This window comes from Mobula birostris, chromosome 3 (assembly GCF_030028105.1).
Source record: "Mobula birostris isolate sMobBir1 chromosome 3, sMobBir1.hap1, whole genome shotgun sequence".
Lineage (NCBI taxonomy): Eukaryota > Metazoa > Chordata > Chondrichthyes > Myliobatiformes > Myliobatidae > Mobula > Mobula birostris.
Genome location: NC_092372.1, coordinates 119,399,891 through 119,427,150, shown reverse-complemented (window position 1 = coordinate 119,427,150; position 27,260 = coordinate 119,399,891). Strand labels below are relative to the sequence as shown.

The window sequence follows — 27,260 nt, the reverse complement described above, 5'->3', positions numbered from 1 at the left end:
CAAATCAAAAGCTTTCTCAGCGTCCAATCCTACTACCATTGTCTCTGTCTCGTTCTTATTACCCTGTTCTAATATGTGCAGAGTTCTCCTTATGTTGTCCTGTGTTTGTCTTTGTTGAATAAATCCAGTCTGGTCTAAGTGGATTAGGCCAGGTAAAAGCTTTTCCAATCTGCGCGCTAATATAGATGTAAATAGTTTGTAATCTAAGTTAAGAACACTAATTGGCCGATAATTGCCACATTCTAGTTTATCTTTACCCTCTTTAGGAATAACTGAAATAATCGCTTCTCTCCAGGAAGGTGGAGTTTCTCCTCTCTGCAAGATCCAATTAAAGGCGTTAAGTAGTAATGGGGCTAACTGTGTCTTCAGGGACTTGTACCACTCTGAGGTAAACCTATCAGAACCCGGGGACTTTCCAGCCTTTAACCTAGAGATGGCCACGTTCAGTTCTTTGACAGTTACTGGTTCTAATAAACTTTCATTTTGTAAATCTGTAAGTTTAGGTATATCTAAAAAATTCAATACACTGTCTATATAGGGCTCATTGGGGGCCCGGGGTTGGGAGTACAGCTCTCGATAATATGTTTCAAAACTCTCTTGAATTTTCCCTATTGTACTCTCCACAAGCTTTGTCTTTGGATTCTTTATTTTATGAATCGTATTGTCTGCTTGTTGTTTTCGTAATTTATATGCTAATAATCTAGCTGATTTACCTCCTACTTCATAATTCTTTTGTCTCAGGTAAAGAAAATTTCTTTGAGTTTCCAACGTATAAATATCGTCAATTTCGCTTTGCAATTTCCTAATTTCCTGTTTTCGATCTGAATTACTTTTGTTGCTATCTACAACTTGAAGTTGTTTTAATTTTCCTTGAAGGTCTGCTAATTTTTGTGCATTGATTTTTTTCATGTGAGTGGTAATGGAAATAATTTTCCCTCTCAGTACAGCTTTCAATGTATCCCATAAGATCACTGGTGATGTTTCTCCCGTGTCATTAAGGTCTAGATATTCTTTGATTTCTCCCCTTAATCTCTCCATTACTTTCGGGTTATTGAGTATATGTGAGTTTAGCCTCCATAGTGTTTTCCTCATTTTCCTTTCCAGGATTAGAGACATAGAGACTGGGCTATGATCCGACAGATCAATTGTTGCAATATTACAGTTTTTTATCCTGAGTCTATCTGTATTAAAGATAAAGAAATAGTCTATCCTTGAATAGGCTGAATGAGGGAAAGAGTAATATGTATAATCTTTACTAGTAGGGTGTAATTCCCTCCAGACATCTATAATTCCCAACTCCTCCATCAATGAATTCACTTTCCGAGTCAGAGGTTTATTCTGAGTAACTATTCTTGAAGAATCTAATATAGGATTTAATCTAATATTAAAATCCCCTCCACAAATTACTACCCCTTGAGAACTGACCATTAGGTCAAAAATGTGTCTATAAAATGACCATTCACAACCTGGAGGAGCATAAACATTCAGCAATGTTATTTCTGTACCTTCTATTCTTCCTGTGATTTTTACGAACCGTCCTTCTTTGTCTCTAGTCTCTGAAATATGTTCATAATTAAGAGTACTTGATATTAAAGTAGCTACCCCTCTTTTGAGACTCAATTTATATGATGAATAAAATACATGCTTAAAGCCCATTCTTTTTAATTTTCCATGTTCAGATTGGCTCATATGTGTTTCCTGGAGGAAAACTATTTGTGCCCTCTCTTTTTTCAATTTAGACATAATCTTATTTCTTTTAATTGGATTCAAAACCCCATTAACATTATAGGGAATTATTTTTACCAATTCAGTTTGCATTTTTCTCTAGTAGAAAAAAAAACACTCTCCTTTTCTAACCAAACAGTAAGCAATCCCTTCTCAACAGTAAACCAAGACATATAACCACACCCTAGACATTTTTGAACGTGCAACATTTGAAAATTTTTCCCGACTTCCCACAGTGAGGCCTGAGCACCGACCCACCTCAGTTCAGAGGGATAACCTCTATCTTCACCCTGTGTTAGAGGGCCCTCAGCAGTTTGAATAATCATAGAGAATTTTCTCCTATTTATGTCTCGACCATATTGCTATCATTCAAGTTATTCCGTCTAGTTTATTTTCAGTTACCAGTTTTCATTTTACCTTTAAGTCCGATTTACTCTTTTCAGTCATTTCTCTTAATTAATCTGTGTTCTCTGTACATTCGCATTTGAATATTTGCAGCTTTTCCTTGTAGTCTGACACTCTGGTTCGTGTGGAGCGTCCTCGCCGCACTAACTGCCACGACTTCTGCCGAATCCTCTCCAGTAGCGGCTCCGGTTGGGTGATAACTTTAATAGGTAGACCCCGGTCCGCCAGGTCCAATGTTGCCTCCTCCACCGTAGCGTAAGTTTTTGTCCCTTCGTTGTAAAAGACTCTCAGCCGAGCTGGATACAGGGTCTGGAATCTGATGTTGTTTTCCTTCAGGACTCTCCGTGTTTCCGTATATTCCTTCCGTCTGGCAAGAATCCCCGGTGCGTAGTCGTGGTCTAAACTGATTTTACAGTTGTTCCACATGAAACCTTTCTTTGCCATGCCCTTTTAAGCACCTCTTCCTTCGTTCTGTAACTGAGAAATCTGACCAGAATCGATCTGGGCTGGGCGCCTGCTGGAGGCTGTGGTGCCAACGCGCGGTGAGCTCTTTCTATCTGTAGGTCTTTTGCGGCCGGTATATCAAGGTTCTCTCTAAGTGGCTTCTCCACAAAGGGAATCATCAATCCGGGTTTACCTTCAGTTCCTTCGGGAACTCCGTAAATCCTCACATTTTCCCTTCTCGAGCAGCCTTCTTGATCTATTAGTTTCCACTGGAGCTGGTCTTGCAGCTTCAGCATTTCTGCTATCACCTCCTCTGCGTTTTGTAGCTTCTCTTCAATTCCAACAATCCTCGCTTCGGCTTCATCTATCCGCGAGTTAGTTTTTACTATTTCTCCTTTAATATCTTCCAGCTGTTTGCTGTTATCTTGTTGGAACTCGCGAATCTCTCCGAGAATCAAGGACAGAGTCACCGATTCCCCCTCATTATCTCCGTCCTGGCTTGCCGTGGGGGGAGCTAGGCCCATCGCCTTGCTGCGTCCCTTTATGTTTATCAGCCTTCGGAGCGGCCTTTTTAATCTTGTTCTTAGACATCATCCTTGCCCCTTTTATTAATATAGTTATGCAATATTAAGTATTTGTCTAAATTCAATTATGAGGCAGTTTACCTTCATTTTTGTCGAGAGACCTTTTCCTTATGCCACCATTCCCTTGATGACCTGGAAGTCCGAGTCGACTAACTCTGTTTCATTAATAAAGCACCTTGTTAAATGTATAAAACATGTCTGCATTAGTGTTATCTTGTATTTCCATACAATGTTACATTAGGCTGTTATATATGTCAGAGAAGTACTTGCATAAATAGGTAAACGACCTTTATACAAGCAAGGACAGAAAACAGGGCAAAGTGAGTATACTTATTTATTCAGTAAGCTATGGGTCAAAGTATTTGGTGAGTACATTTCTAACTCTTCTGGCTTCAGTCTCGTTGCCGTCTGTTCTGAAATTGTTAGGTTACGTGGGGGGTTGCGTTCAAGAAAACAATGAAATGCCGCACTGCCGCCATCTGTTCCGGCACGTCATGACAGCATTTTTAAATAGTCAAAAAGCTCACTTTACAATTTAACTGTCACACCGTTCACACCGACTGCGCGTTATAACAGCCGTACGGCAGTGCTTGCGCAGTACCAAGCAGAAGCAGAAAAAGCATTGTTGTCATGACAGCATTTTTATATCTCTGCGTTTACCCCGTACACACTGCAACGAATATTAGGCATTTTCAGATTTATTCACTCTGGAGACAGTTTCTGAAAATCTCCGTTTTCGGGGGATGAAAACGCCGTTTCAGTGTGGACAGAAGGTCAAAACGAAGAGAAAAAGCTTCGTATTATCCGGCGTAGTGTGGACGTTTACACTCTTTGAATGTTAATATCACTATCAGACCACAAGTTAGACCATTATATCCAAAACAACTTTTTTTTTAGTTGATGTAGATTATTCATCTTTGTTGGTTTCACAATATAAGGATCAAATGTACCTTTTCGATTTGGAAAGTCATTATTTGGAAGCACTTCAATACAACGTTGTGTACCCTGACTTAGTCTCTCAGAGGTTTTGGTTTGTTTTCAAGAACAAATGGGAATGTGCAGATTTTGGGGTGTGGTGATTGGTGACACCAGAAGCAGATCACAAACAGTGGTGACCCCAGAAACAAGCATTTAGAACTTAAAACGGCATGAAGTCCATTTAAATCCTCCTTTCAAATCACGCAAAGTATTACTTGAGTAGCAGTGGATCCAAATATGGAATTACCTAAGTATCAGGTGAACCTGGGGGTGGAGCATCACGAGTTTGGATATATACAAGACCATAAGAAAAGGAGCCCATCATTGGGAGGAGGAGAAGATGGTGGCGTGACGTAGCGTGCGCGGCCTCTCTGGTGATGAATATCTGTAATCTGTCAAGTAGGAGGCCGTGCACAATTCTAATTTGGTGGAGGCAGACGTGAGAGCACGGAGGAACATCTGGTGAAACTTCTGAAATGCTCGCTTCGCCGCCACTGCTACTGTGTGATCCGAAATCTCCGGAGGGGAAGGCCCCGAATCCTCGGCTTTGCCTGTTGCTTGGCGGCGGGGGCCGGGGTCGAAGCGCTCGGCAGAAATGGTGCTCGGTGTCGGCGGCTCGAAGTTTTCGGATGGACTCAGAGTCGAACTGTGGTTGGGTGCTTCCAGGATGCTGCATCAGCAAGTTTGCGGCGCTGGAGGTTCATGGCAGAGAGAGTTTTCTCCCCTCTACCATCTGGGTGAGATGATAGGCTATCGGGACTTTGAGACTTTTTTTTACCGTGCCCATGGTCTGCTCTTATCAAATTACAGTATTGCTTTGCACTGTTGTAACTATATGTTATAATTATGTGGTTTTTGTCAGTTTTAGTCTTGGTCTGTCTTGTGTTTCTATGATATCATACTGGAGGAACATTGTATCATTTTTTAATTCATGCATTTCTAAATGACAATAAACGAGGACTGAGTGTCCTCATAATCTAAAGTCTGCTCTAGCATTCCATCATGGCTGTATTATCCTTTTCAGTCCCATTCTCCTGCCTTCTCCCCATAATCTTTGATGCCCTTATTAATCATGAACTTATCAACCTCCACTTTAAATATACCCAATGACAGCCTCCACAGCTGTCTGTGGCAATGAATTCCACAGACTCACCACCTTGCTAAAGATATTCTTTTCTCACCTCTGTTCTAAAAAGCTGTTCTTCTATTCCAAGGCTGTGTCCTCTGGTCGTAGAATCCTCCACTAAAGGAAATATCTTCTCCAAATCAATATTCAATAGGTTTCAGTGAGATTCACCTCATTCTTTTAAACTCCAGAAAGTGTTGGCCCAAAGCTATCAAATGCTCCTCATACATTAACTCTTTCATTCCTGGTATCATATTCATGAACCTCCTATGTATATTCTCCAATGCCAGCACATCTTTTCTTAAATAAGGGGTCTAAAACCACTCACAATACTCCAAGAGCAGTCCGTCCAATGTCTTATACACCCTCAGCATTACATCCTTGCCTTTATATTCTAGTGCTCTCAAAACACATTGCATTTGCCTTCCTTACCACTAACTCAACTTGCAAGTTAGCTTTTAGGGAATCCTGCACAAGGCCTCCCAAGTCCCTTTGTGTTACTGATTTCTGAATTTCGTCCTCATTTAGAAAATAGTCTACACCTTTATTTCTTCAACAAAAATGCATGACCACACACTTCCCTACACTGTATTCCATCTGCCACTTCTTTGGTCATTCTCCTAACCTATCTAAATCTTTCTGCAAGTTCTGTACTTTCTCAACCTCATATGCAAAGTCATTAGATATAAAACCAGAATTAGGCCATAAGGCCAATCAAGTCTGCTCTGCCATTCAATCACGGCTGATATCTCTCTTTTTGGGAAGAGTCAGTCACTTACAGTTGGAAAAATTCGGTACTGCACTATTTATTGTCAACCAGATGGGAACTTTGGGCCTGGCCTCCCATCAGAAGATGTACCAGGAAGCATTTCAGAAGAAAAAGCATACTCCTAGTAGGGCGCAACTGGTGAGATGAGTTTAGGTGGCTTGCCAGATGCTTTAAATCTTAAAACCAATGCAGTAGAACACAAATGGAGACCAATATGATAACTGCTACTGTTGGCCCTTCTTATCAACAATCAAGAATACATATACCAATGAATTTTAGTGCAAAAAGTTCTAAAAGAAACATCCACCCATACAAAACAATATTTTGAACTGAGCAGCAAGGACCCATCATTTTAAGAACATACACATCAGCTAAAATCATGCAAACATAAAATGTAAATAGCTGTGTATAATTTTGGAAAGAAAGGCCAGGACTGAGATGCTATGTTTAAAATGCTGAGGAAACTGGAATACAAGCTCTGGGAACAACCTTGTACATGACAACCAACAAGAAAGAAATATTTTTGCGGCAGTCATGTCACTTTAATATTATTATTGTGCTACTAACAATGAAATTGATAAAAATATAAAGATATGAACATGTGCTCTGATTTATACTTTATTGTCGCCAAACAATTGATACTAGAGCGTACAATCTTCACAGCAATATTTTGATTCTGTGCTTCGCGCTCCCTGGAGTACAAATCGATAGTAAGTATTTAAAAATTTTAAAAATTTAAATAGAAAATAGAAAAGGAAAAGTAAGGTAGTGCAAGAAAACCAAGAGGCAGGTCCGGATATTTGAAGGGTATGGCACTGAAAGGAAACAAGCTTTCCAATTATTACTTAAGCTTGTATAAGCAAGAAATTTGGGGGTACGTTGATGATTTTTAAAAAAAGCATAGCTTAGAAACAAAGATTTATGTACACTGAAAAAAGAACAGCTATCTGGGGTTCTTAAGAGTGGCACTAATGCTACTGAAATCTAACCTCTCCTTTCAGTTTCACCAAAAACAGGCAGGATCTGAACTGGTTCAACCAGAATACACTTGGAGAAGCTGTTGTTGAGGTCCAGTTGAACATTGTGGCAAGTGTACTAACCCAGTACACATGGGTAATAAAGTTTGACATCTGTTAAAACATTGCTAATTCTGTTCCAAAGATTCAGAGAGTATTTATCATCAAGGTATGTATGCAGTTTACAACACAGAAATTTGTGTTCCCCAGACAGTCACGAAACAAAGAACCAGGAAACCAACCCATTCAAAGAATAACATCAACATCAAACCCCTTCCCCCCAAGCACAAAACAAAATTGCACAAATGGTAACAAAATGAAATGAGTGAAAACACAGAATATAAAACACAAAATCAAAAAGCATTATTTCAGTTCAGTTCAGTGTTCATTATCTGCAGTCTGCCCCAATTCAAAAATCACTCAGAAGTAGTAACAAAAAAAAAGGAGTGAACAGAATTAGAACTAGAAACTAGAACACATCATCATAAACCTGAATTAGAGTCCAAATCTACAATCCGCAACAATTAACCCTTGCTCTGGCCCCATTCACCGAGAAAGGGGGGGAGAGAGGGAGAGGGACGGGGAAGGGCAAGAGACCACCACACAGTATTGCTTTTCAGAAATGACCTTAACTGCTCTTTACTAGATTGATTACAGATTCAATTACTGATTGCCACTTAAGATCAAATTTGCATTTCTTATATGTATCTAACTTCCATTTCACAATCACTGTAATTTAAATTCAAGATTATATTATTTTTCAGATCACCTTCATTAGTTAAACCGAAATATTTTCAAACCAGCAGGATTTTGCTTTGATTACGATCATCCATATTGTCATGAAATTTTCCCTTCAGACCAATTTTTAGTGTTCACTTTAAACAACATTTCTCAATTTAAGCGTAGCGTTATTTTGAAAGCTGTTTAAACACTGACAATATTGCCTAACAAAAAGGCAACTCATTGCTAAATTAATGCCATCTTGTATTATTTGATAGAAATTTAGGATTACTACAATAGAATTCCTACATATCCTTTGACAACTTGTACTGGGCTGAGCTAAAATACCAAGTGATGGGCTAAACATGCCACCACATCCAAGCAATTTTTCTCCTGATGGCCTCCAATTATCTCACCAATCACTACAGAAGCAGGGAAGAGGAACAGTTGCTCTTCACACATTTTAAGAAATGTTCATATTAATAAATATCCACTCATACATGATGCATGTGTACACCAGCACTATTCAATTGTTGTCATCAAATAAGCACTTTTCTCAGGAATTAAAAAAAATGCTGAGCTTGTTAATTGATGACTGGGTTATGAAATCTCAGTTCTTCAGTACTTTTAAAGGCACTACTGAAGCAAAATAGATGGTTCATTGTGCTGAGCTGTTATTCTATTAATAAACATTGTTTAATGCATTAATTGTTAATTCTCAAGCTGCCAGCAGGTTAAGGTAAATTCCAATTGCTCTGGGCCAATTGGTTTAATTATCAACTTACAATGCAAAGGACATATTCCAATTATAAATCTAATTAAACAAAGGTAATTACTGTGTTTTCTTTCAAAAAGCTATCAACCTGCAATTCTGATTTTCAAGTTAAGGCAAGACAAGGGGTAAAAAAATCGAGGTCAGTCTCAGCGCCGCTGGATACATCCTACAATTTTCTCTTATTTTTCCTCCAATATAAATTTAAGACAATGCCAAGACGACTTAAATACATCTTTTTATTAGGTAAAAATTTTTGAAAATAAATCAATTTCTACTAATCCAAGGAGGACAATGCTACAGGTGGTGTATTTTTCATTTCTGGCATCCTGTGTTCAGTTAAAAGGAACATACTAAAATTTCCACGTTAATGTGGAAGTCCTCCTACCAGCCCATATGCCTGGACTTGCATCTCCTGTTCTAGTGGCATTCAGAATTATACCACAAATTAGTGCTGAACATAATGTAATTTAGCGTTAGTCCCTAGTGCAACTCAGAAACTGATCAACTATTTCACACAGAACCCTTAAAGCTAAAAAAAAAAGATCTGTATCTCTTCATTCTGGAGTGAATTTGCATTTGTGCCAGAGGTGAAAAGCAGATGGCTGATCACCTGCACTGACATGTTCCTAATTCTGGCATTAAACCCATTTGTATTAGTTCATATTAATACAAAGTTTTTCTCTTCTCTTGACCAGAAATAAATGGCATTGCTAGGAACATGCTGCTGGCCTGTGTGAGTAGCCTTCTATCTTAATCCAGGCACATCCAGGCTCAAGACATTAGGCAAGAAGACATAGTGCCTTGGCTTGCACTGGAAGTTAATAAATGCAACAGAAAAACCTTGTTAGGTAATACGACACATTCAAGATCTTACTATCATTCAATGTTCCGTGGATATCATATATTTGTGTGTCAGTCAAAAACAAATATAAAAGCTTAGTGTATAGTCGATCACTAATGCAGTCTAACAGAAGATCTACAGAAATCCAAGTGGGACACGGAGCAAGAACTGACACTCCCAGTGTGCCATGGGCACGGAGTTGTTTAAATGGAATAATACACTAGATTTCAAGAACATGAAAACATGGCAAACCTACTGCATTATATAATGAAAACACAGTTTATTTTTACTAACTTTCCACTGAATATATCCATCTCAATATTTGTTTTCTAAATAAGCATCGTACTGATAATCTAAATTACTTCCAAGGATATCCATGTAAATATGAAAACCTCAAACCTCCCAAAATAACTTCTTTGCTGTCATTTTCACTGATTTTTAATGCTGAACTCCCCTCAAAGGAGCAATTTGTCAATCTGCAAAATATTGGTTCTGAACGTGCACTGTTCAGCAACTCCACCTCATTTACATGGAAAGGAATTGTTCTGATAGAGTTAAGTTAACTTCCAGATAATTTCCATTTCTAATTGAATTGAATCAATTATCTAATTGGTATCTTCAACGTGCTTAAGACATGCTGAATGTTAAATTCTGTGTATTTGCTACAGACATTTATAGACATTGAAAGATTTACAATTTTTATAGCAGCTGGTGGGGGCGATACTTAATCAGCAGTCCAAATATTTCTGAAAGCAGGACCTACCATTTTTGGGGAGGAAGTTCTAGGTTCCATAGGGTCTTACCAATCAGGAGCTGACTTTGGGAAGCAAGTTGCCTTGTAAGTGCAGGCATGGAAGAAGTGATCATGGGTTGAACAGGCTGGATATATGTATTAGACAAATTCTTGCAACAAAATGCTTCACCTTCAAATGAAGTTTTATATCCTGGAAATCAGAACGGGGTTACGGAAGTAATACCAATGCTCAAAGTCCCTTTTCTTTTGATTAGGTAACTTTTGCACTACGTTCTGTTTAAGCTGACAGTTCAACAGAACACTTGCCAATTTTGGAATTTGGTACATTTTGTTTTAGTTTGAGAATGAGGGTCCTCCAATGAAAGTAAATTCTAAACAGAATTCCACAAGACTTCACCATTTTAACACATCTGGATCTGTAAACTGGTCAGGCAAATAAATGCCTTGTTCATGACTTTAATACTAAAGTGTACATATGCTATTCTTACTTTGTTTAAACTATACAATGCAAGTCTAAAATTAGTTTAAAAATATAAAGATTTTGAACTACAGTGTAATTTACATGCATTCACGTAGACATTCTGGATAACTGCACTCTGACTAACTACAACAATGGCATGCTGTGATCTACCAGAAACATAATCACCTTTATGAAGTCCCTTCCAGATTTTATTTTCCATTCTGATTCATATACATTTAAATAGGTTCCCGGACCTAAAACAAAGAAAATATACAATAAGCAAACTGATGACCAGACACTTAAAACCAGTTGTAAATTACACTTATGCCACCAACTACAAAAATATCATTATATTGAACAAACTGGACAGAGAGAGAGCACAGGAGCTCCAGTATATTTACACATTTGGGAAAATATCAAGGATGAAGTTGTCTGCTTCACTGGCATCACATTCACTTCATGTTCAATGTTGCCTTAACCTTATAGGCAGTATGCACATATATGTGATTAACGGCAGCAACTCACCAAGATCACATCCATAATTAAGCTCATAACCTAGAAGGACAAGGGCAGTGGACATGTGGGAATACCAAGACCTCCAAATTTCCTTCTACGGCACACATCGTCCTGATGAGGAAACATGTTGCCATTTTTCAACATTAGTAGCTCCAAATTTTGAGTATCCTACCTATCATTGTGGAAATAGCCATACTGATAAACGGTTGTTCAAAGTGCTGGCTCACCACAAATAAATACTTACCTTGCTAACAAAAGCCACATTTCTGAATAAATAAGTGACTTTGTTTCTTCCTGCCTTCCTAGATTAGGCTGTATTAACATCTCACAACACTTTTGCAACTCAATTTCATCATCTTCTCTTTCCTCCCCATAGCTGCGCCAGTTTAGGCCACCCCTGGGTTATGAACATCTAATTTATGAACACCAGTACATATGAATGAAGTCCCATAATATTAAATTCAGAAGTACAATGTACATATATGCATTCATTTCTACAAAACTGCAGAATTAGTTTCTTCTCTTTTTCCACTTAATAACTGCTATTTCTTATCAGTCATTCATTACAATACTGTGGAATATGGTTACCATATTAAGTGACTTTTGTGTATTTTTTGCCATGGACAAATTGACTTAAAGGCCTATGTAAAACACAACCTGTTACCCAGGGATGGCCTGTAATGAACTGCCAGCAACATAATTTTGAGAGAATGTTGTGTGACCACTTAGTGCTGAGGTACACAGCTTGCAGCAGCATTCTAGCCAGCATTGTTAACAAGGTAATTGTAGGGAATAAGCAATTCTCGCTTCACGTGTTGATAAAGTTCCTGGATCCAAGAATCACATGAATCACTTGCTGTGAGATATGACGGAGGCTGCACAATCCCTCTCTGTTTGGCTGCAAATTAGTGCTTATTGACCACTGGGCTGGTCACTAGGGCAAAGTCTCCAAACTGGGGAAGCTGTGCAGCCAAAAGAAAAAGGTAGAGGAGGGGAGAAGACAGCAGCCAATGATTCAAAGTACATTTATTATCAAGGAATGTATAAATTATACAACCTTGACATTTGTCTGCTTACAGGCAGCCATAAAGCAAGAAACATGAAAGAACCCAATTAAAAAAAAATAAAAACCAACCCCCAATGCGCAGAGAAAGTGGGAAAAAAGCATAAATTACACCAACAACAGAAGCGAGCAACAGCATTTCGAATCCCCGGAGTAGGCCCATAGCCTCGGTATCAGTTCACATTAGTGGCCAAACTGCTGCAAATCTCACAGACCTGAAGCATAGCAGATGGGGGCAGTCTCAGCGCCAAGGAGAGATAAATGAACATCACTGGACTGCGAGCGAAATCGGTCCAACTCTCGCCTCCAATCACAACACCCGGCCTTTCCAGTCTACCTAGACTGGCGTTTAAATTGTCCAAACAGTGGATCATACTTTGCATTAAGACCTGGGACCTGATCTCGACCAAATATGCACCAGGCCTAGACCATGCCGCGCAGTGATTCACTCTGGATCTAGTTTATGTCACCCAGGCTGAAGCCTTTCTCAGCCTCTCCATATCAGCTCGGCGCTTAGAGCGATCCAACCTCACACCTGGGTTAGCTGGACAAGCATCAAAACTCCTCTTCCTTGACTCCTCCTCTCCAGATCACTCACTCCATCTGCTTCAACTTTGCAATGCACCAGCACTGCTCGTCTCTCAAATTCACTTTGCTTTCGCTTGCCTCTTCATTGTTTGCAGTGATAGTTTACCACTATTTACTTCAGAAAAAATGTTATTAGTGATGTTTTAGTCCAACTTCTCGCCTTTCAAATTGCCAGTAAGCTGCACACACATTCAGTAACGCCACCTTAAACCAGAACAATGAAGAATTTGAGGTATCGACAATCAGCTTAAATGTCACAATGAAAATGAGGATGAAAGCAGTCCATTATCTGCACTAGGTGTTTACGCTGATTTTGTTCATTAAACCAGGAAAGGAAGAGAGGGACAGTATGATCCAAACAGTCCTTCAACACATGAGGTAGGCCATGCCAATCCCTATCCATGGCCTGCATTTACTGCAGCAGCCACCCTGCAGCTCTAAGTTCACATCTCAATACTGAGCAGTTGCATCCCTCATCCCGGCCTACCCTCCATCAGCCTTCACAGGCAACCTCTCCAAAGTGAGTATGGGCAAATTATTAACAGTGTGGTACAAGCTGGTGGACTTGCATCAGGTTCCTGATAATAGTACTGTGCAGAGATTAAAAACTGAAGATTGGATATTCACCTGTAAATGTTCAGATCAAGAACATTATAACAAATCAGCGCTCCATGGGGTAGTTGCAAAAAGGGTACACTGGTACCATGCTAAAACATTTCCTATTACAGTGCATTCTGGTTAATTATGCCTTCGGTTAACCGGGGCAGCTACTTATTTGAGACAACTCTTAAATAACAAAAAGTAATCAAGAAAATAGCTGGGATTCCCTTCATTTATCTGGGGCACTATGCCACTCAACTGGGACAGGAGGCACTTGCTTAACTATTTTAACGAGCATCAGTCGCGTACACTTACCTGGTCATTAGACACTACACTGTGTTTACAGCAAAACAGTTTTTAAATAGCATCAGTTGGTGTGTTTGTGTTCCAACAGCAGTGATTTTTGTCACTGATAATTGGCCAGAAATAAACAGTACGACAATTCAGATCTGTTTTGCTCGCTGTGGTTTCAAGCATTCAGGTCTGGAAATATCTGAAATGCCCGTGAATGAAAATGAACCATTTCACTACTTCAACAAGTTAGGAACTACAAAGAATTTGAGGTATCAACAATCATCTTGAATGTTACAATGAAAATGAAGATGTGGAGGATGCAATTATTAATAACATTGTGTGAAGGCAGTCCATTATCTACACGAGGTGTCTGTCCTGATTTTGTTCATTTACAGTTAATCAAAAGAACCTGGCAGCATATATACTCTATTGGTAAATTTTAAGAACTAATACATAGTTTTATAGTAGCGATACTATCAATAGTAGTATTGATACTGTTCTAATTTCATTTAAATACATAATTTGTTACACAGTTAAATAGTAGTTTGTCTTTTTTATACCTTTTTAACAATTTTCTTGAAACTTTGGTTAATTGGGACAAAATGTACTGGTCGCAATGTGTCTCAATGAACCAGAATCCACTCTATATTCTGGCTTATTTATTTTATTGCATATGGATGTCATTGGCAATTTTGTTGATTACGATGCTAGTATCTTGGTGCTGTTCCTGATCTGCTATTCTGTATTACTCCTTGAACAAGGCTGAAGGGTAGGGCAAAGTGAGGAACATGCTACTGCATTGAAAGCTCATCATACCCAGGGATGCCACGTTTGGAGCTGCTAGATCTCCCCTAAATATATCCCATTTAAAATGGTAACACTGCCACAGTGGCGAGTGTTTATGGTATGCAAAATCAACTTTATTCCACAGCTACAGAACAGTGACTGTTACCAAAAAGCATGGTTAAATGCATCTGCAACAGATGACCTGGAATGCGTGTTGTTTTACTCATCACCTGGTTGGAGCATAATCAAGGTGTTATGTTATTTAGGACTTTGGGTATTTGTTGCAATTACTGAGTGCCACTGAAGGGCAGGCATCTGCACACGAGGCCTCAAGCACAGCAGTTTCCAGCAGTTGGGAGGGTAGTCTGGCATAACAGCCTGCAATGTGCGCTGAGAATGGGGTATATCCTTCTGAGTGTTTAGATTGAAGGACTATAAGTACTTTCATGGAGTGGCATAGTAGTATAGCGGTTAGCACAATGCTTTACAGTGCCAGTGATCAGCGATTGGAGTTCTCAAGTCACAATCTGTAAGGAGTTTGTAAGTTCTCCTTGTGACCACGAGTTTCCTTCGGGTGCTCCATTTCCTCCCTCACTCTTAAGACGCATGGGTTAGCATTAGGGTTAGAGATATTAAGCGTGGGTATGCAAAATTGTTGGAGGAGGAGTGATAATATTTGCAGGCTGTCTCCAGCATATCCTTGGACTGTGTTGGTTGTTGATACAAATGATGTATTTTCATGTATGTTTTGAAGCTTTGATATACATTATTTTTTGTATCAGCACTCAGCAGGATACTACCATACACATTAGTGCAACATTTTTAAAGTCAAATTTTTAACAAAAAAAAGTCTTTGAAGCCTGATGCTTTTGACCATGCATCTCTTGTCTATTTCCTGAAAGTAATCGTTCAAGAATTAATAGATTTATTCCTCATGGGTAAAGCCCTCCCTATCATTGAGCAGCACATGTACATTGTCACAGGAGAGGAGCATCATCACCATGGACACTCGCCACCCAGGTCATGCTCTCTTCTCACTGCTGCCATCAGGAAGAAGGTACAGGAGTCTCAGGACTCACACCACAAGGTTCAGGAACAGTTATTGCTCCTCAACCATCAGACTCTTGAATCAGAGGAGGATAAATTCACTCAAATTCACTTGCCATCACTGAACAGTTCTCACACCTATGAACTCACTTTCAAAGTCTCTTCATCTCATGTTCTCAATATTTATTGCTTATTTGTTTGTTAGTCTTTCTTTCCTTTTGTATTTGCACAGTTTGTTGTCCTTGGCACAATGGTTGTCCATTCTGATGGTGCAGTCTTTCATTGATTCTATTATGATTATGGGATTTATTGAATATGCCTGCAAGAAAATGATTCTTAGGGTTGTATATGGTGACATCTATAATTTAATTTACTTTGAACTTTGAACTTTATTTACTTAGAGATACGGTGTGGAACAGACCCTTCAGGGCAACAAGCCAGACCGCCCAGCAACCCACTTATTTAACCCTAGCCTAATCACAGGATAATTTACAATAACCAATTAACCTACTAATCAGTACATCTTTGAACCTTGGGAGGAAACCAGAGCACCTACAGGAAAGCCACGTGCTCACGGAAGAACAGACAAATTTTCCTACAAAGGATGATGGAACTGAACCCTGAACTCCGATGTCCCAAACTGTAATAGCAGCACACTAACTGCTACACTACTGTGGTGCTGAAATGGATCTCTATGACTAGAAAATTGCAATGTCACACTACTCTAAGAAGAGAGGAGGCAAAAAAAAGTAAACTATAGGCCGGTTAGCCTGACCTCAGTGGCTAGGAAGATATTAAGAGTCCATTATTAAGGATGAGGTTTTGGAGTAGTTGGAGTTACATGTTAAAATAGGTTCCTTCAAGGGAAATTGTGCCTCACAAATCTGTTGGAATTGAGGAAATAATAGGCAGGATAGACAAAGGAGAGTTAATGGATGTTGTTTATTTGGATTTTCAGGCCTTTGACAAGGTGCTGCATATGAAGCTGTTTAACAAGTTAAAAGCCCATGGTATTACAAAAAAGACATTAGCAAGAATAGAAAATTGGCTTAGAGAGATAATAGTGGGAATAAAGAGGGCCTTTTCTGGTTAGCTGCTGGTGACTAGTGGTGTTCACAAGATCACAAGACAAAGGAGCAGAAGTAGGCCATTCGGCCCATCAAGTCTGCTCCGCCACTCCACCATGAGCTAAACTATTCTCCAATCTAGGTCCAATTTCCAGCTTTTTCCCCATATCCCTTGATACCCTGACTAATTAGATACCTATCAAACTCCTGCTTAAACACCCTCAGTGATCGGGCCTCCACAGTTGTATGTGGCAACGATTTCCATAAATCCATGACCCTCTGGCTAAAAAAATTTCTCCTCATCTCTGTTTTAAATGGGTACTTATACTTACTTTATACTTTATTGTCGCCAAACAATTGATACTAGAACGTACTGGTCTCTTGTCCTGGACTTACCCACCAAGGGAAGCAGCCTTCCCACATCTACTCTATCCAACCCTTTCAACATTCGAAATGTTTCTATGAGATCCCCCCTCATTTTTCTATACTCTAATGCAGTGGTCCCCAACCCTTTTTTGCACCGCGGACCGGTTTAATATTGACAATATTCTTGCAGACCTGGGGGCGGGGGGGGGTAGATAGGGTTGCCAACGCACAAGGGTAGCAGTCAAATATGAGACACTTGTGTTTACCCCGAGAAAGACTACCATGACCATGAAGCCTTGCGCGGGCAACTGTGTGCGCATGCATGTACGTGCCGAGTTTTTTCTACACATCGTTTTTGGCGATTCTGTTCAGTGAAACTACACTGTACATACATTATTTCTACTTCATATAGGCTGTGTATTTATCATATCATTCCTGTTTTTACTATATGTTACTGCTATTTTAGGTTTATGGTTTATCTATTTGCTATTTTAGGTTTATCTATTTGGTATGATTTGGTAAGTTATTCTTCGGGTCTAGAAACACTCAAAAATTTTTCCCATATAAATTAATGGTAATTGCTTCTTCGCTTTACGCCATTTCGGCACAAAAAGTTTCAGAGGAACGCTCTAGCTTAGCGGGGAAAATATGGAACAAGGGTGGTCCCGTATGGGACAAACCAATTTAGCCCAATATACAGGATGTCCCGGCTAATACGGGACAGTTGGCAACCCTGGGGGGTGGGGTGCGTTAATCACGACCGGAATATAGGTGATAAGTCAACTATAAGTCACTTATAAGTGGCTAATACACTCAATTTTGTTTCTAAAAGGGTTTATCTAACGAATTTAATATTAAACACACAGCGCATATTTTCCTCGCATGAATATAGTGATAAGTCAATTATAGGTTACTTATAAGTCAACAGCATCATAACATTTTAAGTAACGTTTGGATATTAAACACACAGCACATATTTTCCATGTACGAACATATAAAATCATTGCAACACTCCGATATCGCTGAACCAGTGGGAGCCCTGGGCTTGTTTCCTTGCAACAAGACGGTGATGGGAGGCAGCGATACTCGAAGGGGGTTCCTTATGTCCAGTCTATTTCGCAATTTAGTTTTTGTTGCATTCATTGAAGAAAACCCCGCTTCGCAGCGATATGATGTTGGAAATGGAAGCAATGTTTTCAGTGCTTTCATGGCTATCTCAGGATATTTAGCATTGACTTTGATCCAGAATGCCGGCAGAGATATTGTGTCAAACATACTTTTCAGCCCGCCGTCATTTGCAAGCTCAAGGAATTGATCTTCTTCCCGCACCGACATGGATGACGCGTGCGTAATGACCTCATGTGCGTTCAAGTTCAACAGTGGGCGTGACAGGGAATGAGGAAAAGTGCAGCTGACTCATATCGCCAAATCATATCATTTCCTTGCGGCCCGGTAGCACATGCTTTGCGGCCCAGTGGTTGGGGATCACTGCTCTAATGAATACAGTCCAAGAGCTGACAAACGCTCCTCATATGTTAGCCTCTGCATTCCAGGAATCATCCTCGTAAATCTTCCCTGAACTCCCTCCAACATCAGAACATCCCTTCTAAGATAGAGGGCCCAAAACTGCACACAGTATTCCAAATGAGTTCTCACCAGCGCCCTATAGAGCCTCATCAACACCTCCTTACTTTTATACACTATTCCTCTTGAAATGAATGCCAACATAGCATTCATTTTCCTTACTGCCAATCCAATCTGGTGGTTAACCTTTAGGGTATCCTGCACGAGGACCCTCAAGTCTCTTTGCACTTCCGATTTTTTGAATTTTCTCCCCATCTAAATAATAATCTGCCCGATTATTGCTTCTTCCAAAATGTACAACCGTACATTTCTCAACATTGTATCTCATCTGCTATTTCTTTACCCACTCTCCTAAACTGACCAAGTCTCTCTGCAACCTTTTCCTTTCTTCAACACTTCCTGCTCCTCCACCTATCTTGGTGTCATCAGCAAACTAAGCCACCAAACCATTTAATCCATAATCTAAATCATCGATATACATTGTAAAAAGAAGCGGCCCCAACACTGGCCCCTGCGGAACACCACAAGTAACTGGCAACCAATCAGAATAGGATCCCTTTATTCCCAGCCTTTGCTTTCTGCCTATCAGCCAATGCTCCACCCATTCCAATATCTTTCCTGTAATTCCATGGGCTCTTATCTTATTAAGCAGCCTCTTATGCGGCACCTTATCGAAGGCCTTTTGAAAATCCAAATACACAACATCCACAGCCTCTCCCTTATCAATCTTATTTGAGATTACCTCAAAAAATTCCAATAGGTTGGTGAGGCAGGATCTTCCCTTCATGAAACTTGGGCCTATCTTGTCATGCACCTCCAAGTATTTCATAACCTCGTCCTTGAGGATCGACTCCAATAACTTTCCAACTACCAATGTCAGACTAATAGGTCTGTAATTTTCTTTTTGTTGCCTCCCTCCTTTCTTAAACAGCTGAACTACATTTGTGACCTTCCAGTCCTCCGGAACCATGCCAGAGTCTGTTGATTCCTGGAAGATCATTTCCAATGCCTCCACAATCTTCAAAACCACCTCCTTCAGAACCCGTGGGTGCACCTCATCCGGTCCGGGAGACTTATCTATTCTTAGTCCATTTAGCTTCCCAAGCACTTTCTCTCCAGTGATCTTGACTGTACCTAATTCTATTCCCTGAGACTTCTGGCTATCAGGTGTGCTAATATCTTCCACTGTGAAGACTGATGCAAAATACTCATTTAGTTCCTCTGCCATCTCTTTGTTACCCATTATAATTTCTCCAGCATCATTTTCAATCGTTCCTATATCTACCCGTCACTCTTTTACCCTTCATATATTTAAAAAAAAAACTCTTAGTATCCTTTTTAATGTTAATTGCCAACTTCCTTTTATAATTCATCTTTTCTTTCCAAATGACTTTCTTAGTTTCCTTCTGTAAGTTCAGCAGTGGTCAATGTTAGAACTGCTTCTATTGACATTAAATGCCATAGATGGAATTGATAACTTTCTTTGTGGCAAAGTTTGTATGCGATATGAAGATAGGTGGAAGGAAAGGTAGTCTGCAGAAGGACTTAGACTAATTAGAAGAAAGGACAAAGAAATAGTAGATGGAATATAGTGTAGGGAAGTGTATGGTCATGCACTTTGGTAACAGGAATAAAAGGCAGAGACTATTTTCTAAATGCGGAGAAAATTCTGAAATAAAGAGTGCAAAGTGATTTAGCAGTCCTTGTACAAGATCCCCTAAAGTTAACTTGCAGGCTGAGTCGGTGGTATTGTGAGCTGTTTTAGGTCCCTTATCTAAAAAAAGATGTGCTGGCATTAGAGAGGGTGCAGAGGAGGTTCAAGAGACTGAAAGGATTAACGTATGAGGAGTGTTTAATGGCTCTGGGTCTGTACTTGCTGGAGTTTAGACGTATGAGGGGGTATCTCATTGAAACCAATTGAATATTGAAAGACCTTGAGTGAATGTGGGGAGGATGTTTCCTTGAACAGGGAAGTCTACGACTAGAGGACACTGGCTCAGAATAGAGGGCATCCATTTAAAACAGAGATGAGAAGGAATTTCTTTAACCAGAGGGTGATGAATCTGTTATATTCATTGCCACAGACAGCTGGGGCAATCATATCATTGGACATATTTAAAAAGATATGGGAATAAAGGCAGGAGGATGGGGTTGAGAGGGATAATAAATCAGCCATGATGGAATGACAGGGCAGACTCTATGCCTTATGGTTTTATGGCTTAATTCCTTCCACAACATCTTCTTAAAAGTAAAAATATAAAAAGTGGTATTTCTATAATATCAAAGATGCACTTTTCCCCATGTTATTTGTTTGCAGTCTGATTTATACTCTCGTTAGCCATTTTTTATAAGGATATTTATCGCAAATTGACTCTCAGTGCACTGCTTTCAATTTATCTTCCTAACTCTTACATTATAGTGTTTGGCCAGGGCATTGACTTGACACATAAGTATTCAAGTACTACTGTCTACCAGGTCCTGCAATCCTGACACTGTCTCCACTACCACAGCTTCATTAATTTGCAATTCAACCATAGTTTTTTTTCTGAAAAAAAATCACTTGACATTTATATTTATAAAGTGGATGTAGCTTGATGTTGCAATGTATAAATACTGTGAATAAGTTCACTATTAACAATTAGCAGCAAATTTAACTACAGTTCAAATTTAAACACAGAACTAGTTTTCCTTTGACTTGCAAGTACTAAATCTTGGGTGATTCACACTTAAAACTAAACACCAGGCCTTAGTGTTAAATTTAAATGTGCTTCCCTCATTTTCCATCAGTTTTGCCACTCCAATCAATATCAACTACATGGTCACTGTTTTTATTTCCTCTGGTGAGATTACTTAATCATTTGCCATGTTTTAAATTACCCAACACCTTGCAGTTTCAACATCTTAAAAAAGAATTGCTTCATTTCAGAGTGAAGCTACAATTTTATTACTCATTTGCTACTTATCAATGAGTTCCTACTGTTACAGAATTACCAAAGGTCAAGTTTAATGTCAGAGAAATGTATACAATGTACATCCTGAAATGCTTTTTCTTCGCAAAACATCCATGAAAAAAGAGAAGTGCCCCCAAAGAATGAACAACAGTTAAACGTGAGAACCCCAAATTCCCCCCCAGCTCCCCCTCCCGTGCGTAAGCGGCGAGCAACGATCCCCCTCCCACCAGCAAAAATAAACGCGCATTGGTACTATCACTGAGCCCAAGCGTGTGCTAAGCAATAGCAAAGACACAGACCAAATTTACCCCAAAAGCTTCGCATTTCATCTGAAATTTGACAACCCACAGGTTCTCTCTCTCCCTGGCAAGGGAGATGGAGGTGTCCCCCATTTTCACAGCAAGCGGGAGACATAGCAACAACCCGCTGGTTTACAATCTTAAGAGTCCATAGTGTCGCTTTTTTTTAACCATTGCTGCTCTTCATCAGAATATCCCATTTCTTTAAATTAGCTCTGATGCAAGCATAATTGCCCAGCCAGCTCAGTCGGTAGAGCATGAGACTCTTAGATGTACTCTTCTGCTATACTATTACTTCAGGAATATTAATATGGCCAAAATTTAAATGCTATGATTTATTCTTATATTTATGTATTAAAAAGAGTACTTACTATCATCAAAAATCCCAGCATGTGCAAGAAGAAGTGTAACAACCTTTGGGTCTTTTTCCATTTGCAGGATCTGTTGGTTTCCATGTGACATTAATGTACAAACATTAATTGCAAAGTCCACTTCATTGGGAAGTCCAGAAAGCAAAGACAGCATCACTTTATTATAGTCACTGATCGTAGTAAATTCTGTAAATAGGCCATAACCACGACGTACACTTTCTGGAAAAAAGAAGAAAAACATTTAGATTTTTTTTCCTCCCTAGATTACAACAGACAATGGACAATAGGTGCAGGAGTAGGCCATTTGGCCCTTGGAGCCAGCACCGCCATTCACTGTGATCATGGCTGATCATCCATAATCAGTATCCAGTTCCTGCCTTATCCCCATAACCTTTGATTCCGCTATCTTTAAGAGCTCTATCCATCTCTTTCTTGAAAGCATCCAGAGACTTGGCCTCCACAGCCTTCTGGGGCAGAGCATTCCATACATCCACCACTCTCTGGGAGAAAAAGTTTTTCCTCAACTCCGTTCTAAATGGCCTACCCCTTATTCTTAAACTGTGGCCTCTGGTTCTGGACTCACCCATCAGCGGGAACATGTTTCCTGCCTCCAGCGTGTCCAATCCCTTAATAATCTTATATGTTTCAATAATATCCCCTCTCAGCCTTCTAAATTCCAGAGTATACAAGCCCAGTCGCTCCAATCTTTCGACATATGACAGTCCTGCCATCTATCAACTGTTAAAACTGTGCTTAAAATTATACACGTCATGTTAGAAGTAATGCTTGATAGCTCACCTGGTGGGATGACAATGGGAATAATGTGGATACAAAATTGGTTGAAATAGAATACAGTGTAGCCATAAAAGGTTATTTTTCCAGATAAAGTGAATAATGCTGCAAAATGTCTTAAGTGTAACCACATTCACTGAAACACATTATGGAGCTTGAAAAACATTAGGATGGGTAAATGCTAGGGTTGGAGGGATACACCTCAGGTTACCACAGGAAACAAGAGATTGTTGAGCTGCCGGTGATGATTTTTGCGTCCTCACTGGCCACAAGAGTAGTACCAGAAGATTAGAGAACAGCAAATCAATCCTTTGTTCGACAAAAGTAATAGGGGTAATCCTGGGAATTGTAGATCAGTGAATTTTTCATTACTGGTAGACAAAACTATTGGAGAGGATTCTGAGAGACAGGATTTACGAGCATTTAGAAAAGCACAATCTGATTAGGGTAGTCAGCAGGGTTTGTGAGGAGAAGGTCATGCCTCAAGAACCTGATTGACTTTTTCCAAGAAAGTCACAAAACATATTGATGAAGGCAAAGTGGTGGTTGTTGTGTGTATGGATTTTAAGAAAGACATTTGACAAGGTTCCCCATGGTAGGCTCATTCAGAAAGTCAGGAGGCATAGAATTCATGAAAACCTGGCTGCATGGATTCAGAACTGGTTTGCCCATGGAAGGCAGAGAGTGGTAGTGAATGGAGCATATTTGTCCTGGAAGTCTGTGAGCAGTAGTGCTCCGTAGGGATCTGTAGTGTTCTGGGAACCCTGCTGTTTGTGATTGTAATAAAGGACTTGGATGAAGAAGTGGAAGGGTGAAGAAGTAGAGTGTGGTAAGTTTGCAGACTGACACTAAGGTTGGTAATGTTGCGGATAGTGTAGAAGATTGTTTGTTATAAAATGACATTGAAAAGATGCAGAACTGGGCTGGGAAGTGGCAGGTGGAGCTCAATCCAGAAAAGTGTGAAGTGATACAGTTTGGAAGGTTGAACTTGAAGGCAGTGTACAGAGTTAACGGCAGGATTCTTAACAGTGGAGGAACAGAAGAATCTTAGGGTTCATGTCCATACATCCCTCAAAGTTGCAGTGCAAGATGAAGGAGTATGGCATGTTGGCATGTTGAACTCAATCCGGAGATTGAGTTCAAGGGCTATGAGGTAATGTTGCAGTTTCAGAAAACTTTGGTTAGACCACACTTGCAATATTGTGTTCGGTTCTGGTCACCTTATTATAGGAGGATCTGGAGACTTACCAGGATGCTGCTTGGATTAGGGAGTATGTCTTATGAGGAGGGGTTGAGAAAACTCAGATTTTTCTCTTTGGATCAAAGGAGGATGAGAGGCGATTTGATAGAGGTTTGAAGGATGATAACAGCCATAGATAGAGAGCCAGGGCCTTTTCCCAGGAGGCAATAGCTAATACAAGAGGACATACTTTTAAGCTAATTGGAGGAAAGTATAAGGGAGGAAGTCAGAAGTAGTTTTTTTTTGCTTTACTCAGAGAGTGGATAGTTCATGGAGCAGGTAGAAGTAAATATATTAGGAACATTTAAGGAACTCTTAAATAGTCACATGGATGAAAATAATAGCAGACTATGTGGGAGACCAGGTTAAAAGACTGGCACAGCATTGTGTACTGAAGGGCCTGTATCTTGCTGTACTGTTTTAGGTTCTATATTCTATGAACTGGATATGCATATGTAGGAGATAAATTAAACTTGTAAATTAATAACGATGTTAAAAAAAAAGGGCAATTTATAAACTTTTGAAGAATACAGACAAACTGATAAGGGAATTTTTTGCAGCATGTTGAAGTGATAGGTTTTATTAGAAAAATGAAGATGGCAATGCAATTAAATGGCACAATTTTGAAGAGAAGGCTGAAAGATATTTTGGTGTCGTCTACAACCATATTAGAGACAAGGTGTATATACAAAGATCTTGAGGTGGGAGGAGAAGAAGGCGACGCGACGCAGCGCGCGCAGCTCTCCAATGAAATTATATTGTATTTGTAAGTAGGATGCCGTGCACAATTCTGATTTGATGGAGACATAGGTGAGAAGCACAGGGGAACATCTAAGAAATTTCTGAAATGCCCGGTTCGCTGCCGCTGCTACTGTGCAATCGAGAATCTCTGGAGGGAAGGCCCCAAAATCCCTGGCCTTGTTTGCTGCTGGCGACCGAGGCTGGGGTCGAAGCGTTCAGCAGAGGTGGCGCTCAGTACTTGGTGTCGGAGGGTTGATCGGAGCTCGAAGTTTTCAGGCAACTCAGAGTCGGACTGTGGTCGGGCATGGCAGGCAGAGTTTTCTTCCTTCTCCCGTCTGCGTGAGATGTGGGACTTTTGAGAGACTTTGAACTTTTTTACTGTGCCCATGGCCTGTACTTCATCGAGTTATGGTATTGTTGCACTGTTGTAACTATATGTTATAATTATGTGGTTTTTGTTAGTTTCAGTCTTGGTCTGTCCTGTGTTTCTGTGATATCACACCGGAGGAATACTGTATTATTTCTTAATGCATGCATTACTAAATGACAATAAAAGAGAACTGCGTGTCCTCGTAATCTAATCTTTGGAGGTGCGAGCACAGGTTGAAAAGCTATAATAATCCATGGCTTTTAGAAATAAAAGTGAATAACTTTTATAAATGCACATACACCAAAAGGAGTACTGTTGAATTCTGGATATCACTCTTCAGGTATAAAAATAAGGGCCATAGAGATGGTACAGAGCAGATTTACATCAATACTAGATGCACAATATCTGTTAGACAACAGAAGAGGGTATTGACTTTCTCCATTAATAGAAGAACAAGCTTAAAGGTTTATAAAATGAGAAAATGTTTCCACTGGCTGAAATGCAATAAGAAGAGGGCATGATATAAGGTAATTACCACAAGAACCAAGAACTGTGCTAGGAGTATTTTTTTTTAATGGTTAACCGTTAGTCCTGACGAAGGGTCTCGGCCTGAAACGTCGACTGCACCTCTTCCTAGAGATGCTGCCTGGCCTGCTGCGTTCACCAGCAACTTTGATGTGTGTTGTTATGTAAATTCAGTGCTAACATTACCAGGAGAAACAGCTGAAGGGTAAAAGATTGATAGGCTAGGGAATGGAACCCATTGCAAATAGTTATCAAAGGCACAATGGGCTGAATGGCTGCTTTATGCTGTATCAATGAGACCCACTCTCAGGGTCTCACGACTGGCCACTACTTGACATACCAAGGACACGGCCTAGAAGACTAGCACGCCTTCAGGGTTCTGGGATTTTGTGGCTCTGGAGGCGGGCAGACTTGAGGTTGGTGCCTCCGTAGGAAATTGGTGTGTCCTGGGAGATGGAAGATTGAAAGCAGCAAGCTGGCTGCATGCCCAGAGACACGAGTTCTTTGGGTACGGAGCTCGGAGAAAGTGACACAACAGATTTTTAAATCAGCAAATTGTTTGTTATGTCTCTCCTCTCGCTGTGAAACGAGGCCACCTCTTTTTCCCTTATTAGGGAGAGAGCCTGTGGTATGTCGAATTACCAAGTGAACAAGTAGTCTTTGGGGTACTGCAAGTCAGTGTTTTTATTGATACTTTGCTGCACGCTTGAGTGCTCGGCATGGGTGCTGATACTTTTTTTGCTGGTGGGGAATGGGGGATCTTTGATTTGCTGCTGCTTACATGTGGGGGGGAGCTGGGGAGGCTTTGGGGTTCTAACATTTAACTGTCATTCATTCTTTGGGGCACTCCTCTGTTTTTGTGGATGGTTGCGAAGAAAAAGAATTTCAGGATGTATCTTGTATACATTTCTCTGACATTAAATGTACCTTTGAAATCTTTGAATTAAAAGCCATTTTAAATTTGTTCTGAAGTAATCTCATAGCCCAACTACTTCGCACGTATGCTAACTGAAATAGACAGATAAAGGTTGTTGTACTAGTTAGTGCTTGTAGGCACCAGGGCTGACAAAGAGTTAGTTCACTCTTAAACTGGAGGTTTAAGAGAAACTTTACTGAAATACATGTACCAACTGGGTACTTGTATCGCTCTGTTAAGAGTTCAAATCCCATCTCCAATACAAGTTATTCAATTAATTTCTTCTAGACTTTGTTTCATTGGTACTTACCTGGGATAATGTGCTGATGATGATTATAAAACAAATGAACCCCAGAAACAACAGCTTGTGGCCGAGAATTAGTTGGTGTAAGTACTTCTTCATCCTCACCAAAATGATGCAACTTTTCATAACTCTCCAGGTACCTGCACAAAGAACATTGAACTGAATGTATACTTTCCAGAGGTTACACTGCAGTTGACAAATCAAAACAGAACAAAGATATTGGTAATAATTGAATTATTTCAC

General features: G+C 39.9%; 1 protein-coding gene across 2 annotated transcripts in view; it reads right to left on the bottom strand.

The window, feature by feature from the left end:
• Positions 1 to 27,260, bottom strand: part of LOC140195241 (AT-rich interactive domain-containing protein 2-like) — a 385,533-nt gene that overhangs the window by 129,068 nt on the left and 229,205 nt on the right. For both annotated transcript variants that reach the window (XM_072253261.1, XM_072253260.1), the window contains exons 4-6: positions 27,024 to 27,157; positions 22,130 to 22,348; positions 10,784 to 10,851 (exon numbers count right to left, since the gene is read on the bottom strand). In XM_072253261.1, coding sequence (XP_072109362.1) covers positions 10,784 to 10,851; positions 22,130 to 22,348; positions 27,024 to 27,157 — 421 coding nt within the window. The remainder of the gene's footprint in view (positions 1 to 10,783; positions 10,852 to 22,129; positions 22,349 to 27,023; positions 27,158 to 27,260) is intronic.